Source organism: Patiria miniata, unplaced genomic scaffold (genome assembly GCF_015706575.1).
Source record: "Patiria miniata isolate m_02_andy unplaced genomic scaffold, ASM1570657v1 HiC_scaffold_17, whole genome shotgun sequence".
Lineage (NCBI taxonomy): Eukaryota > Metazoa > Echinodermata > Asteroidea > Valvatida > Asterinidae > Patiria > Patiria miniata.
Window position 1 is genome coordinate 13,161,179 of NW_024037055.1, and position 17,944 is coordinate 13,179,122.

The window sequence follows — 17,944 nt, forward strand, 5'->3', positions numbered from 1 at the left end:
GTTCTTTTTTCCAATCTGTTCTTTTTTCCAATCTGTTCTTTTTTCCGGCTTAAAAAAAACCACTGGAAAAAGAAAAACTGTGGAAATGCGTTGATTTTTACCTCGTTAGCGCTCTCGAGTTGTGTACAGGCCTTGGGCACGCATGGCACAACGTTGTTCTTTGAAGGCAGGTAGTCTTAAAAACAAGTCTTTTGTTGTTGCCGAGCCTGCATGCGATACAGGTGGCCAACGTACTTGCCCTCAGTATACAACGGCGCACGCGTCAAAATCAAGTCTATCATTTCAGTTATCGATGGTTTCCAATTGCAGTGATATATGTGAATACAAAAAATGCCGGGTACCAACCATGTTTTCGTCACGCGTATTGTGTAGTGCAAAGGTCATGTATACTGACAGTGTTGTGGAATGGTGCATGTTTCGTCTAGAAAACGTTGGAAATTCAGGTAGGCCGAATAAAAAATAGGAATATGGAAAAATTCAAAGTGATTGAACGAACCGACAGCTTAAAGTTAAAGGCCACAGAAGCAAAAATAAAAAATAAATGGAACTGGGTTTAGCTACCAGAGAAAGATGACAACAGAGACTTTGTGTCGGAGTGGCTTTTTCAAACAAAAAGAATTCTGTTTTTTTTTCAAGCAGCTGTTCCAGGTTTTTTCAATCAGACCCTGTTCCCTGTTTTTTCAAGCAGACCCTGTAGCATCTCTGGTTGGGACTATCCCAACATATAGTGGGACCAATAGTCAAATTGGGGTGTAACATATGCGAATTAAGCCTATCAAAAAACAAACATTTTTTTAAGCTTATCAGAATCAAGAGAATTTTCATGAATCCCTTTTGAGACATGTGTTTCATACCCATGAACATGAATATAATGCCAATACTGGCCAATCAAGTTGTCAAGCTCCATGCTTCTACTGTGACCAATTTTGTTGTTCCTCTGAGCCCGATGACTGGAACCTGGAAATAAATTTTGAGATTATTTCTTCTTTTATTTTCAAAGTTTGAAAACTTTTCAAGTTTATGTACAAATTGTTTCTCATAATCCATGCTTTAATTTGTTAATAGATGAATTATAAAATGATCAATTTTAAAATACTTTAAAGCATGACTGGCTCACTGCCCCAATTGGTTTACGCATGAACTGTATTGGTTGGTTGTTTTCTGTACCCATGGTGCAATGTGAATGTCAATCAGGTTTATTGAGTGTCCCAAATGCTCAGACTATAGGCTTGCCCTGCCATTTGCCTTGTCAGTGGTCATGGGTGCGTTCACAAATCTGTTAAAATATTCCAAAGTTAATCCACCAAAGAATGAAACGTGACACAGTTTTTTCCTTAATCATTGACAAACAGGACTTCCAATTGTGGGCCGGTGATCCAAAGAACCATGGATGCACAATCTGAAGCAGCCTGCCAACGGCCTGATGACCCTACCACCATGCAACGATCTGCAGCAGCCAGCAAAGAAACTGATGTCCCTACCACGATGCAACAATCTGAAGCAGCCTGTCAACGGACTGATGTCCCCACCACAATGCAACAATATGAAGCAACGTACCAACGGACTAATGTCCCCACCACGATGCAACAATCTGCAGCAGCCTACCAATGGACTGATGACATCCCTTCCATGATGCCACAATCTGCAGCAGCCTACCAATGGACTGATGACATCCTTCCCATGATGCAACAATCTGCAGCAGCCTACCAATGGACTGATGACATCCTTCCCATGATGCAACAATCTGCAGCAGCCTACCAACGGACTGATGACATCCTTCCCATGATGCAACAATCTGCAGCAGCCTACCAACGGATTTATACCCCTACCACTATGCAACAGGAGGCTCAGGTACCTGCTGCATTAGGTAAGTACGCATCACAGGGTGAGTAAAAAAAAGAAACCCAAATGGTGTCTTTCCAGATCTAGGATATGAAAACCTAATTATTAAGTTTTTATTTAGTGAAAGGACCATTCAAATTGCCCTTGTACTTTTCCCTGGTATAGGAATTTTGAAGACAAACACCATTTTTTAAGCTTTTCCACAGATCACAAAGGTTGGTGATATTTAAGCAAAATGAAAACTATTCCCATATCAATTAAACACATCAGAACACTCTCATAACCATGGTAACTGGCACTAATCATAACATTTATTTAGTGTTGAAACATACATGTATGAGTTATTGACAAGAAATATCGTACAAATACTGTTCAAATCACTTTTGCGAATCAGTATTTGTGGCGTTTGGCTGTACATGTACATGTTTATCAGAAGTTGGCTGGCAAATTTTGCATTTTGAAAATTTCAAAACTTTCGGCAAAAATAAACCTGGCGTGAAGTGGTTAAAATAAGAGGCTTTATACTGTCAATAGTTTATTGTTTTGCACTGCCTTGTTTTTGGCTACCCCAGAGACTTATGGGATTAATGATTCTGATATCATTTTCAGGATGCGACATGGTTTCATTTTTAATACTGAAATATCACATGCCAAATGTGATTTGTGGACAAGGTTAAAAAACCTTGTTGTCTTCAAAATTCCATAAATGGAAAAATGCATGAGCGATTTGAATGTGTCTTTCACCAAGGCCAAAAAAAAAAGTCTCCGGTTTCTGGTATGCGCGCGTCGCGTAGCCATGCGCGTCGGCAAAATGAAAATTTTTTTTTTTCAATGAAAGATGATGTCTCAAACCGCCAAACTCACTGGTTTGACTGGAATTCTGCTGGTGCACAATTTTAACGTGTTTTTAAATGGGGTTATGATCGAGAATAAGCTTTATGTGGCCTCTCTGGACTCCCATATATTTGCACTAAGTTTAGCCGGGCACCATTTGCAGTCATCAGCCAACATTTGAAGCAAAAAGTCGGGTAAAAAAAAAGAAAAGCCGTTTCGCCGCACCACTTTTTGGACAAGCCCCATACCAGAAACCGGAGACTTTTTTTTTTGCCTAAAAGGAAGCTTAGTAATTTAGCTTTCATAGCCTAGATCTGGAAAGTGCTACATGCACAACTTCTTCAAAAAATAGGGGGCGCCATTTGGGTTTCTTTTTTTTTACTCACCCTGTAGTTGCTTGCAGTTGGTTTTTAACCTTTAGTGGAGAAGCATTTACCACCCTCCCCCTCCACACCTCACCCGAAGATTTGAGATTGATATGCATGTACCGGTAGATGTAGGTATTTCTTGTACTTCTTTGTCTATTATCGGTCAGATCATGGAGCTCCTTTTTATAGCTCCATGGTCAGATTGAATAAAAAAATGTTTTTCTTCTATGAAAGGCACGGAGCCCCTAAAGGGACATTCAATATTATTTTTTTTTATCTTGTGCAAACGAAATAATATCTCATGCGCACGACATAATTATATATAAGGAGCTAGCTGGCTGCACGTGGCGTGCACAAAATCAGACGACTTTGTTTGTAACGAAAGCAGCGTGTTTATTTGGGAGGGGGCGTAATCATAAATGCAGCCATTACGTTACATGTCAAGTCAGATAGATGGGGATTTTTGATTAATTTTGTAAGACTGCCTTTTTGAGAGAGAGAAGTGTTTATATAGCTAAAAATTCATTAGATAGAAGTTGCGCCCGGGTTTTTTTTATGTCGGTGAAGTGCCAAACCTACTTATGTTTTATAGCTAAGAAAACAACAAGGAATTAAAAACTGTTACATGTATGTGCAGGTAAACTTGGGGAATAATCAATCAGTGTTTTCCAACTTTGAAAATTAAAGGTTGGCGCTGGGGTCGGCGGGGACTCCTGCGAGCACGAAGCCCTTACGGCATGGGGTCCGGGGCCCGCTTAAGGGCCCCGAGAAAATTTTGGATTCTAGATGCTCTGTGGTGCAATCTGAGGCGATTTCAGGCCAGTTCCCCCGATTTTTTTAGCATTCGAAAATTACCTTTTCAAACTAAAGCAGACTTCTCTCAGATCAAATGACACCTTTTTGTAAGTTTGAAGAAAAAAAAAGGATACAAATTACTGTATTGACATGCAAGGGGCTATTCACTTTCTTTACTTCTTGACTTCATTTTTTTTTTTTTTTACAAATAATGGTTATGATGAGTACAGTGGTAAGAATAATTCCATCTGTCACCTCATGAAACTATTCTTTATGTTGCACGAATGTGAAACATTCATTATTTGTTTATACAACGCCTGAATAAATCCTTGTCATCTGATTTGTTAGAGCCATCAGAGCCGTGTAACACCGCTACCAATAGTGTGACCGTGGAACTGAACTTCTATTTTTGCGGTGTAGCCAGGCCGTGTGGGTTGGGATGATTAATCCAATAAATCATGTGATTAATAACCCACCAATCAGATGAAGGGGATTTATTCAGGTGTTGTATTATAAGAGACATTTTATTCCCATTTTCCGGACATGATCCCAGTTGCAGCAGTCGATCAATTGCAGTAGTCAGTGCAGCAGATATCAAGAGGTAGAAGACAACAAATAGTTAATGATACACAATCTCTTTTCATGCATCCACTCCTATTTGCTTATTTCTGGATCAGTGTAATTTATTGCATGTTTGATTGAAATAGGTTTCTGATGAAGCTTTCAAGATAATAAGTCAAAGTGGGAGCAGGACCTAAATATTGTTGAATCATGAGCATAAACAAGACAAATAGTTTGTCTGGTGTTTGTGTTGTGAAGCATAGGCTGCATCCGAATCAGCTGTCTAGAGCTTGGTCTAGGTCTGCGCCCATTGATGTACAGTGATGTAGTTGCTGCCATCGAATATTAGCCAGTTGGCAACTTACTGCAAATTTGTACAGTTCATCAAAGCAGAGACCTTGTGTTGCTTTACCAACCATTTGCCTCATCTAGGGATGTGTTACTGCAACGAAATGAAATTGTTATTTCAATAAATACATGTACAAATTGTAAGCATTAACCCTCCTAGTCAGTTCTGCACTTTGGCTGGTACAGTTATCACCCCTACTTCAAATTTGTTTGCTTTGTGTCGGTTTGGATAACACTTCAAATTACAGCGCAATTGTTGTGTGTGGTGAAGCTTATTTTAGGCAAGAATGTAGATTCTGTCACGCTTCATGGATGTTGACACAGAGCTGTGTTTTTGTGAAGTGACTATTATATTTGTGTGCATGTATATGACACACTTACTTTTCCACTTCACATCCCTTCACTTGAAACTGACTTTCAGGGTTTTAAAGGGTCGACTTCCCAAGAGGAGGATCAATTCCCTAATAAATGATAATGTGCTTGTCTACCTTTTTCGACAATAAACAATGGTCTTTATCATATTTGATTGATTGAAGATGATGCACATGCATCACACCACTCTCCATCAGTTGACATATCAGAGAATCCACCAAGTACATCACAGCAACCACCAACACGGCATGTGGCCTCAGGTGCACAAGGTAATTATCAATGAATGTACCAACTCCAAACCAGATGTAAATGTAGTCATTCCTTACAGACTAGACTCACACTTGTACAGGGTGAGTAAAAAAGCGGAACCCAAACCCCTCAAAATATATTTCATTAAAAAAAATATGTAGCACCAAACATAATAATGATTGGAAAGCCAATTTCATAAGTTACTTTTAGATAAAAAAAATTACTGGAATTGCTCACTCTGTTCAAAGAATATCACCATTTAAACGTAATGACTTTTAACCTGTTTTGTCCAAAAAAGCAGTTTATTGTGTATGCTGACTGTTTGGAACAACAAAGAAAATAACACAGAATACTTGTTTCAACAACTGTCAACAACTACAGTACACAATATCTTTATTAACAACCCTGGTTAGTCAAACAATCTGATAATTTATAAAATCCACTCTTTTTTTTTGTAAAGACGGGCCTTCAAAAGGACTTTGTTGAATATTTTTAACTTTTAAACTGAGGTTTTATCGCTGGTGATGTTTGAAGACAATTTTGACGACGATTCTTGAAATCACATTTTTGGAAGAAAGAGGTTTTTGGGTCATTGTGTTTAAATGGTGATATTTTTTTTAATAGATTGAGCAATTTCAGTATTTTTTTCATCTAAAAGTAGTTTATGAAATTGGCTTTCCAGTCATTATTATTTTTGGTGCTACAAATATTTTTAAATATGAAATATAATTTTGGGGGTTTGGGTTCCGCTTTTTTTGACTCACCCTGTAGTTGCTTGTAGTCAATTTATAACCTTGCTGGGGAGTGGAGATACATTTAATTACCACCCTCCCCCTCCCCACCTCACCTGAAGATTTTTTGATACAGCCTGGTGTGGTATGTCATGTACTTCTTTGTCTATGAACGGTCAGATTGCAAAAAAACCACATTTGTCTTCCAAGAACAGACGACAAGTAGAGATGGAATCAAGCACATGCATACATCATTTTGTCTGTCGTTTTCTTAACGATGGTGTTATTCCTGCTTCTGATTGTAGATTCCCCACAACGAACTGGAACCATCGGAAACAGCGGCACAATCAGTGGCAGCAACAACCCTGTTATTGTTGGTTCAAATGTTGGTTCAATCAATTACACCTTCCTGTTGGAGGGACCTGGTAAATAATAATCTTGTTCGTTAAGATGGAAGAAATTTGATATGAAATGTCAATATCTATATATATATTTTTTTTCGTTTTATGGGAGAGAGAGAGAGAGAGAGAGGGAGAGACATAAACATGGGCGCAAAAGACTGTCAGTTCCAAATCATTGTTGACATAATGGAGGGTGCTTTATGTAGCGGTTAAGTCTTGTACTTTTTTTTAATGATTAAGTTTTTAAATAATAACAGGCATTTATATAGCGCTTTAAAACGGGGTATCGCTTTACAATTATTATTACCTTCTGAACTCCCTGGGGAGCATACACGGCCGGTAGGCAGCCATTTCGGTGCTCTTGGCTGTAATCAACCTCACACAGTAATCATCTCTGCCCTCACAGGTACCCATCTACTCCTGGGTGGAGTGAAACAATGAGTGACAAAGCGCCTTGCTCAAGGTCACATGCACCATGACCCTATGCTGGCCAGACAGACTACAAATTCAATGCTCCAGACCACTAGGCTTATATATTTGTGCCACATTTGAAAAAGGCTTGACCTAAGTCCCACATTATTTTTGCATTTATCAGGCTGTCAAGTATTTCTATTTTTCCTATTTTTTCCTATTTTTTTTACCTTTCTCCGACTTTTCCCTACTTTTTCTTAAAAATTCCTACTTTTCCCCACTTTTTTTATGTCCCACAACTCCGAAAAATGAAATCTCACTGAACATAATGGTGTTACACACTGTCATATGTAAATCACACAATGAAGGGCTTGGGCGCAGGAATACTGCAACTGTACTTACAAGAGCTTAGTTGAGGATGGAGCGCATGTGTTGTGAGTACAGAACATGCCAAATGAGGCTTATGATGCTGTGGACGTGGGCGAGTATCAACGAAAACTACTCCTGAAAGCCCACAAAAGTCCTACTTTGTCCTGATTTTGTCCTCCAAAGTCCTGTTTCTGCCCTGTTTCGGTTTCCTTAATTTTGATGCTACTTTTCTTCTAATGTTTTCCTGGGTCTGCTTGAAAGCTTGATTTATGCATGAGTGAATGGAATAATGGGTTGTTTTTGGGGGGAAATGAATAATCACGGTTGGTAACATGAGCTGTTGGGCAAAGCAAATTTTGTTGTGGGTTCGTACATTGCGATTGACTTCAGCTTATTACTTCAATCGTTGCTTATTTCTGGATAGGGCTGGAAAAATGACTTCTAATTCTGGTTACCAACTGACACATTGTTATGACCTGACCCCCCCAAAAATAGTTTTTTTCAAAACTATTTTTTGGCCCCCAAAAAAATATGCACATGGTGTAATACTCCATTTAATCATCACAAAACAATTTCCAATCAAAAATAATAATTCCAACTAACCTGCCTAACGAGAGGGGGGGGGGGGGGGGAGGGGGGAGGGGGATGGACCCTGTTTTTGACATGCATATATAATATTTTGCCGCAGTCTAATTTAATGTATTTGCTTGAAAGAGGTTTCTTAAACTTCCAATTCCTTTGTCGATTGTGGCAACAGAATCCAAACAGTGTTGATTCATGAGCATTTACATGTAAGCAAGAAAAATACCAAGGTCACTGTTTGTCTATGTTGCCGGTCCCACCAAATATTAGACAATAGGCCCTATAAGTTGGTATAAACTTCATGTAGATTTGACCTTGTGCTGCTTTTAACTGTTGACTTCAACTAGAGATGCGTTACTTTATAAATAGTGCCCTCCCACTTAAACAGTGACCCTCCTAGTCTTCTGCACATTGGCTGATAGAGTGCGCACACCACTTCAAAGTCGTTTGTGGTAATCTTATCTATGGGTTTGGATAACACTTCAAATCCAAGCACAATTCTTTCATGAGGTTAATCTTAATTAGGGCAAAAATGTAGATTCAGTCTCTGTTCACTGTTCTCCACACAGTGCTTTTTTGTGTGCAGTGAATGTGTGACACAGTTACTTTGACATTTCACATCCCTTCACTTGAAACTGAACTGCAGGGTTCGTGTAAAGGGTTTGTTTATGATTATTGTCTTCCCACTAGGAGGGATGATTCCCAGATAAAGGATTATGAGCTTCTATCTCCTTTTCCGGCAATAAACAATTATCCTTCTCATATTTGATTTGATTGAAGGTGGTGCCGGTGCACATGCATCACACCACTCTGGTCATCCATCAGTTGACATATCAGAGAATCCACCAAGTACATCACAGCAACCACCAACACGGCATGTGGCCTCAAGTGCACAAGGTAATTATCAATGAATGTACCAACACCAAACCAGATGTATACATGTACATGTAGTAAATGTATACATTCTTTACATACTAGTCTCACACTTGTATGATGGAAATAAAATGTTTTGTTCTTGTTAATTTGCTGTATGCTAAAGCACAGCATCTTTTTGCTTCCCATGCATGCCATGAGTTTGAGAAAATAAGACGTTTTTCATGAAAATAAATGTATCATCTGTCATTAATAGACCAATCCATTTAGCCCCGCCCCATTATGTTCTGACCAATCACAGCCGTGACTTATGTCTGACATCATATAAGTGCACAAAAGCCTAACATACTTGCACGGGCATGTGCGTGCAGCTGTAACATGCAGTGTGGCATTGGCGAGGAGCACATGTTAATTGCCTACGTGCACAGTGGGCGGGGCTTACTGGATCCAACATGCGTGCAGATGCGTATATATATGACGCTCACAGCTGTAACATGCAGTGTGGCATTGGAGAGGAGCACATGTTAATTGCCTACGTGCACAGTGGGCGGGGCTTACTGGATCCAACATGCGTGCAGACGCGTATGATGCGCGTGGCTGTAACATGCAGTGTGGCATTGGAGAGGAGCACATGTAATTGCCGACGTGCACAGTGGGTGGGGTTTACTGGATTGGTCTATTGCAGAGCTTTTGCAACACTTGTTGTGTGAGTGACTAAGATTCATGCATCAGTGAACGGGAAGTTATTTCAATCCTGTCAAGATTTATCCTCCCAAGCTTTAACCAACAAGCTTTTAGAGCTTTAACTTTTGCATACAATGAGCCAATATTTCAGCTCAAAATGGTACTTTCTACAGACAAGGAGCCAATTTATTTCTTGGATGCCACAATGCATTGTATGATTAAGTCAGTCAACTCTATGCTCATTTCAATATTGTAGGATGCAGCGCCCCCAAAAAGATGAAGCTTGACAGTTCAGCCCAAGATGCCGCTGATTTCTGTGAAGGTGAACTGAAGTCATACTACAGGAGGAAAGGTAGCTTTGTTAAGTTGATTCCATGGGTGGGTGATGACAGGAAACACATAAAGAAAATCTACACAAAATTACAGTTAATACTTGGTAAGGACAGAGTCAAGCTGGCATCATATGACGATATATTACAACGTGAGACAGAAGAGGGAGATCTGATCCTAATAGCTGTTTTAACTGGGTTAGCTGGTAGAGGAAAGACCACACTTTTTAACAAAATTGCATATGATTGGGCAGTTGGTTCTAGTCGGGTACTACGGAAGTACAAACTTGTCTTCCTGTTGAAAATGCACGCACTGGAGCAGAGTTCAGATCTTGTCGATGCAGTTTTTGACCAACTCTTGGCTAAAGATGTAAGTATTGAAAGAGGTGCCCTGGACATGTTTATCAAGAACAGTCCTGGAAAAGTCCTTGTTTTACTAGATGGCTTTGATGAGCTCATGACCACCACCTTGTGTGATTCTTCATTTGGTTCCATCCTGGAGATCCTTAATGGAAAGAAGTTGAGGGGTTGTACTGTACTTGTAAGCACCCGCCCCTCACATGTTGACAGACTTGTATCAGAGAAACTGGTTCAGGACCCATTCACACATGTCGAGGTCATGGGTTTCAGTTGGAAAAATGTCATCGAGTATGTTAATAATTTTTTTGTTGGTGAACCTGACAAGGCCAAGGGGCTTCTTGAAAAGATTAGATCGTCAGGCCTTTTGATTGACTTAGCTGCGAGCCCAATGCTTCTTCTTGTGATGTGTGTACTATGGCAAGAAAAGTGTACACTCCCAGAAACAATGTCACTTCTGTATCATGATGGATTTTCATATATCTTCCGAAGAAAAGGATTGGACTCACAAGATGAAGCAGCAAAAGTTGTGATTGAAATTGGCAAGGTTGCGTTGCATGGTCTTCTTTCTCCAGATCAGTCACTCTCTTTCAAAGAAAGTGACTTTGAGCCGAGTGTGCTTGAGCTGGCTCTGAAAGCAGGTATTCTGACCAGCCAGAGAGTCCGCAAGAGACTGCAGAGTCACAACAGTGTTCAGTTTTTTCACAAGACATTCCAGGAGTTCTCTGCTGCTGCTTACTTGCAAAGCTTGTTAGAAGCAGACCCAGAAGAATTTCAGAAGATTTTGAATGAAATTATGTCAAAGGGTGCAAAGAGGTTTGAGTATCTTCTGCGCTTTTGTTGTGGTGACAATAAGGCATGTACATATGAGATTATGAAGGTATTTCAGGTGAGGTGTGGGGAGGAGTTGTCCTTCAAGTCATCCTCACAGATGGGTCAGTTGGCTCTGCATTGTTTCTTTGAAGGCCAATCGAAGCATTTGCCTCCAGAGGAATTCATACATTCATTCATAACTGATGAAATCTCCATTAGAGACCTTGACAGGGATAATCTGAACTCAGTCATACACTTTCTGAAATGTGTTGCTGAACAGACAAAAAACAGTGGCAACACATACCTTGCTAAGGTAAAGAAATTATTTGTAAACGTTGATAGATGGATATGGTTTATTGGCATGATTGAGGAGTTAGCTGTTACCATGTGTGCAATGACAAACCTTAATGCTGTACATTTCTTGTTTTGCCTACCATTGACTGGTAGCAACATGGCAGATATTGCTAAGTCGCTCAAGGACCTAACCAACTTGCATGAATTTTATATTCATTGTAGTGATAACCTGGGTGGTACAGCAGCATTATGGTGCATGCATTTGAAGCAGTTGAAATCTCTCAAGAAGCTGCACTTGAGTGCCTGCAGTTTGAATGGCCAGGACATAACACTTATTGCTGAGTCACTTATTGATTTACCTAACTTCAGTGAATTGACCCTTTTTAGTAATAACCTGGGTGGAACAGTAGCATCATGGTGCATGCATCTAAAGCAGATGAGGACCCTCACTAATCTGGACTTGAGCAACTGCTCATTGAATAGACAGGACATCAAACATGTTGGGGAGTCAGTCAGGGATCTACCCAACTTGGTTGAATTGAATGTTTCATATCATGGCCTGAGTGGTAGAGCAGCATTACGGTACATGCAATTAAAGCAGCTGAAGACCCTTACAAAGCTGGGCTTGTATAAATGCTCATTGAATGGACAGGACATCAAACATATTGCTGAGTCACTTCCCAACTTGGTCGAATTGGATCTTTCTGATAATGAGCTGTGTGGTACAGCAACATTGTGGTGCGCACAATTAAAGCAGCTGAAGACCCTTACAAAGTTGGGCTTGCGTAGATGCTCACTGAATGGACAGGACATGAAAGATATTGCTGACTCACTCAGGGAACTTCCCAACTTGGGAGAATTGGATCTTTCTGTTAATCACCTGGGTGGTACAGCAGCATTGTGGTGCATGCATTTGAAGCAGTTCAAGTCCCTCAGGAAGCTGGTCTTGAATGGCTGCTCATTGAATGGACAAGACATGAAACATGTTGCTGAGTCACTTGGGGATCTACCCAACTTGGTTGATTTGGATCTTTCTTGGAATACCCTGAGTGGTACAGCAGCATTATGGCACAAACATCTAAACCAGTTGAAGTCCCTTACAGAGCTAGACTTGGGTGGCTGCTCATTGAATGGACAGGACATCAAACATGTTGCTGAGTCACTCGTGGATCTACCCAGCTTGGGTCACTTGAGTCTTTATCAAAATGACCTGCGTGGCACAGCAGCATTGTGGTGCATGGAGGTAAAGCAGCTGCTGCACCTTCAGAGGCTGAACCTCAGAATCTGTAGCCTGACAGAGGATGACAAGAACCATATTGATGAGTCACTCAGTGACCTAAGGAAGAATGGATTAGACCTTGACATGGAGATTCAATAATTGCTGTGGGAAGGAATGCATGTAATTTTAACTGCCTATTCATTGCACCATCAAAACCATGTGAATGTCAGTAAGATACATAACCTATATGAGTAACAATATCTTCCACCTACTTTGGTTTTGAATAATATAAACTATGCCAAAGCTTTTTCATGAGCTTTTTTTTGGTTAGGCAGTTAGAGGGAAGATCTAAAACCTAGCTAGAAGCAAAATTGTAACAGGAGTGATTTGAGTTAAGCCAGAGATTTCCTCAGTGGCATACTTTTGGCTCCTTCATTGCAATTGGAACCGTTCTTTCTATTAAGCTGCACATATCACTGCACAGTGACAGTTAAAGATATGAAGCATAGATGACATTGTAGTAGGTGTCGCACTGATAGGCAGGACTTCTGCCTAAATTGGTCGGACTGCAGAATCTTTACTTTCATTAACACAAGACATTGGTGACTCAGCAACATCATGCAAGTCAAGTACACATCTATCAGTCAACTGTTTAATGTTGTCACCCATTTCAAAGCTAGAAAGGTGAATTTCTGATTGTAACATTCTGTTTTTAATCTGACATTGTCTTCATGAGGTGATTTTGCATTTTAAAAACCAGGGTCTTTTCAAACCAGGATTTTGTTGCTTTTATTTTACACATCCCACTGTAACATACAATTGTTGCCTGTTGTGATGGGGTCCATGGTGTTTTGTACACCCGAGAGTCGCCTCGGATTCCATTTGCACCCGAAGGTGTACAAAACCCATGGAACGCAGGCAACAATTGTTTTGTCATACCACGGTAATAGATTCCAGCCGTCTGAAATTGTGGGTTTCCTTCAGTTGCCGTGCATTAATCATGGAAGTATTGAAAAGATCGGCGATTACTGCACTGTGAATATTCACACAGAATATTGTGTTCATTGCAGGAACACACATTAATTTACCTTTTCCAGAATAGACCAATCCATCAATCCCTGCCCCGTTATGTACCAATCACAGCTGCGACCATAGTCTATGTGCGTCTATCGGACATAATGCGCGCGCATTCATCTGACATGTGTACGCCCATGTGCGCGCTGTCTGATGCCTCTTACTCGGGCTATTTCTATCACGTGCACGGTTCTCGACCAATTAAAAATCACAATCTATTACCGTAGTATAACAATATCTGGTTAATCCCTTCAGGCAATATGCAACACTACAGGTGGTCAGTCCAATGCTTGGGCACAAGTATACACCATGCATGCACACAACACAGGGACACAATAATGTAGGAATCTGTTGTTCATGCACCATTTTCTTTGATTAAAAGAATAATAGATGGTTTCATTACTAGACATAACAAATTTTACACTGGATGTTACATTTATTGAAATTCTGTGTGCATTTAGGTCAATCAAGAAGGGTTGATGTCAATCAGTCAAGTGATGATAATTGTTTCCTGCTGGTGGTGGCTAGTCAACTGTAATAATCTCCCCCAAGGCGATTTCAAGTTGAGTTAAGAGAGCAGTGAAATCCTGGAACCAAAACCAAATATATACTTGGGTATTCTCTTAAAAGAAGGTATCACAGCATGGGGAAGATGTCAGTATGTGAAGGGATGTTTCCTAGCTTTCACATTTCTCTGAGTGTTTCCTATACTTTCTGTTTCCCTGAGGGACGGGTGGGACCGGAGTTCCAACCGTCTACCGCCCTCTAACTTAACAGGTTGTGTTATAAAATCACCAGCTGTGATGAGGGAATCTTTCATTGAAGTTATCATTTGAGTGTTTCTTACACTTTGTGTTTCACATGGGAAAGTGAGTTCCAGTCATCTACCACCCATTGACTGACACACACTTCCTATCAGTTTGAGGGATTATTTCTGTGAACATGCATTGGCTTGTTTATGATGATTTGTGTTTCCCCTGGGGGAGTGAGTCCCAGTCATCTACCGCCCTCTGACTGAACACATTCTGCCTATCAGCTGTGATATGAGTGGGTCTTTCCTTGAACATGCCTCTGTCTATCTCTGCTGGTTTGTGTTTCTCCTAAGGGAGTGACTTCACCCTCTGACAACACATAGTGCCTATCAGCTCTCACTGTTTCTTCTGCTGTGTTTCTTTCCTGTACTACCTCTCATACATTTGAAGATCTAATGCACTGACTCCAAGCCAATTCAATCACCCTCATCAACTGAAAGTCAACATTCCTTTGTCCCCTTAATGTCTCCCCGGCCCATACAGAAAGTCCCTTGGCCTTGTCAGGTTTGAAACCTTAGCTGCATCAACTGACTTGAACTGTCTGCTCAGATTAATCATTACAGTCAAATTTGGACCTTCCCACATTGATGGGGAAATATCCAGCACAAAGTGCTGGTTAGCGGTGACATTTTGTGAGTCTCATTGTCAAGTTCTGTGAAAACACTTGTAAAGATCTGCCCAAGCAAATGATTTCTGTATTGGATAGTAACTGCACCTTGCACATTGTACCAAGGGGCACTGCGAACAATGTTGGTAATTTGTTCAAATGCTAGTTACCCAGGATATTTTTCAGAGAGGGAGATATTTGCAAGGACTATCTGTAGTCTGTGAATAATGAGGATCCTTATCTCTGTATTCCAGTAACTTGACTGTGACAGATGTAACAGTTGTCATTACATGTAGTGTGGTCATTACTCTATGGTATGATGATTGGGGATAACATGTACATGCAGAAATACAACCAGCCATTCTCATTAACTGTAATAATTGTACATTACATGATAAATTGTTTGTAAATATGCAGAGGTAATTTATATTTTTATATTTTTGCTATTTTTGTATCACTTGTTAAATGAATATTGCTGCAAATTGCCTACTGACCTGATTGACCTGCAGTGTACAATCATTTCTGTAAACATTTCTGAAATACCTGTGTTTGTAAGTATTAATTTTCGTCGTCTGTTTCGCCAATGCACTTTTCTTATGAGTGTTACTGTGCTGAACATTATTTAATAATTTGTAATGTATGCAGGGCCCCAATGGAAGTTTTTTTCCACACCCTGGGTATAAAGAAATGGAACAAAGAAATAAAAGAAATCAAGTGAGATGGCTTGACTTTTCAATCCTAGTAGGGTCTGTCTCAAATGCAAACAAAACTATGTAAATATTGGATATTGCTCATCTGAAGATTGGGCAAAGTGAGCCAGATTGTTCTATTTTCATAACTTCTTTTCTGTATTAATATATAGCCTGATGTACCTTTTATAACAGCCAACTTGCCTTGCTTTTGTACCAAGTCGTAAGAATCATGCAACTTGCCATCATTGGATCCAGTACAACTCAGATTTGTTATCTTTTTAATATCAAGAATCACATATTGCATGATGTACATTGTATAGTGTTTACAATGGGTCAGATGTTTGTTATTGCCAGATGAATGTTGCCTTTATTATGCACTGAATGCCCGCATCATTAGCGTAATGCTGACATATAGCAATGTGGGTTTTTATCTTTGTCTTCTGTCACACACAATAAAGCAAGGCATTTGAGTTAATATGATACACAAGGTATTTAATCAAATCAATAGAATTCTTAGTTGTTGCTGTCAATGTAAATCTCTGATTAAAAAAAGGTCACACAAAGTTTAATATTACACAATATAAATTTGAATTTTTCTCATGTACGTTTTATGTGATTGAGACAGCCAACACAGATTTGATCCAATCTATCAAAATGGGATCCTTTGCTGTTATGTTTTGGTAATAATATTCATAAAGGTGTGAAAATGATACCTCAAAGGGTTCTTTTTTTTTATATGTTTGACAGTATAACATTGTTTTACTACTAAAGATTGTTTGTTACTTCCTTGCCTCAATACTCAAGAAAGATTTTCTGGAGTCATGATTTTTCACAAAAGACAGTACAGTGTACTGAAACTTCCTTATTAGCTGTTTCTTAGCTGTATCGATCGATATGTTTCCCGTAAAAGTCAAGCTGCATGCTGGGTAATTCCATGAGAATGTGGATATGGCTGAAAAATGGAAAATTTAAGAAATCTTCAAATGACAAGTACCATAATCTCAAATGTGGTGTAAAATTAAAAGAGACAAACATGAACCTTTGTTTGAATGATTTTCCAGTAAAATAGAATATGGTTAAGTGTATTTGTTTCCACAAATTGGTATTCTGCCGAAAAATAACGATTTAAGGTCGTCCTTTTTGCACCGGGTTACATGGAAATGCAAGAATTGTTGTGACTTTATGTTTTTAAGGAAGAGAGCAAGGTTCATAATTATTCTGTGCCATAAGAGTTTTGTGGTTCGATTATTAGTTACTTGAATGTTTAAACTTAATTGTACCAAAGATGAGCAGACAAACTGTAACGTGAGTACCATAACGCGAGTTTCCAAAATATATCTCTCGGCCTCAGGAAATTTACTATTGCTTTTTTAATAATTATTACGGTAGAATATGACTTATATGTACCCTAATGATGTAAGCGCACTTTCCCTATCATTGCACATTGTGTATAAAACTTTAAAATGCTTGGTATTTAATTTATGTCCTGTACTTTCCCCATCATTGCACATCATGTGTGAAACTTTAAAATGCTTGGTATTTAATTTTTGTCCATGTTCTTTTTTTCGTAACTTGAGTTTATTATACCAATCCAAAACTTATTGCCAAACCAATAGAAGTTCAGTTTGCTGGCCTTTTTTGACGCAGTTAAGTCACTTAATTACAAGGGATCTTCTGTGAGAAAAATTCACTCTTAATGCTTCGACTCGATAGAAAAACCGAACACAGATAAGACCCGCTCCAAATGTAACATCACTTACCATGGAATTGCCCTGCTTGTTTCCAGCTTGTTTATTCTCTGTGAAAGAACTTTGAGGAGCTCATCTAAAAGAGAATCTATGATTTTACATCCATCAGCTATGGTCAAGGAGATTACGCATTTGTTTTAAAATTTAACGCCATTTTGTTACCTTTTGGAATCACATCCTCACGATATCTCCTGGCTGCCCAAAGTCAGTTTCGACAGGTTTTTTTATGTAGTTAAACCAAACTTCATAAATTAAAAAAGGGAAAAGTGAAATTTAGGGTCATTAGCTGTCATACTGTTTTTATTTGTTAAAGTTTCATAATTGTGGAAACTGTTCCCTTTTTCTGGAATGGACATATCACGTTTTGCAAATAAAATCTTCACATCATGATCAATTTGTTCTCTCAGTGAATGCTTAATTTTGATGTCAATAGTAGTCATTTGACAATGGAAAGCCAAGTACTTCTTTGCAAAAAAAGGAAACATTTATGAAATGTTATTAGCAAAAGAGGGGCGGGGGAATGCCCAATGTTGTAAGTACTGATAATAATACACTTTATAGGCCGGAAAAAATTATCAT

The 17,944-nt window shown here is 39.2% G+C and overlaps 1 protein-coding gene across 6 annotated transcripts in view; it reads left to right on the forward strand.

Moving 5' to 3' along the window:
* The window catches only part of LOC119723891 (NLR family CARD domain-containing protein 4-like), a 35,540-nt gene extending 17,781 nt beyond the window's left edge, over window positions 1-17,759 (forward strand). For 2 of the 6 annotated variants that reach the window (XM_038194788.1, XM_038194789.1), the window contains exons 3-5: window positions 1,353-1,867; window positions 6,406-6,525; window positions 9,677-17,759. In XM_038194788.1, the coding sequence (XP_038050716.1) occupies window positions 1,387-1,867; window positions 6,406-6,525; window positions 9,677-12,591 (3,516 nt within the window). In that variant the 5' untranslated portion in view covers window positions 1,353-1,386 and the 3' untranslated portion in view covers window positions 12,592-17,759. The other 4 variants (XM_038194791.1, XM_038194794.1, XM_038194792.1 and 1 more) reach the window with 4 other exon arrangements.
* The last annotated feature ends 185 nt before the right edge of the window (window positions 17,760-17,944 follow it).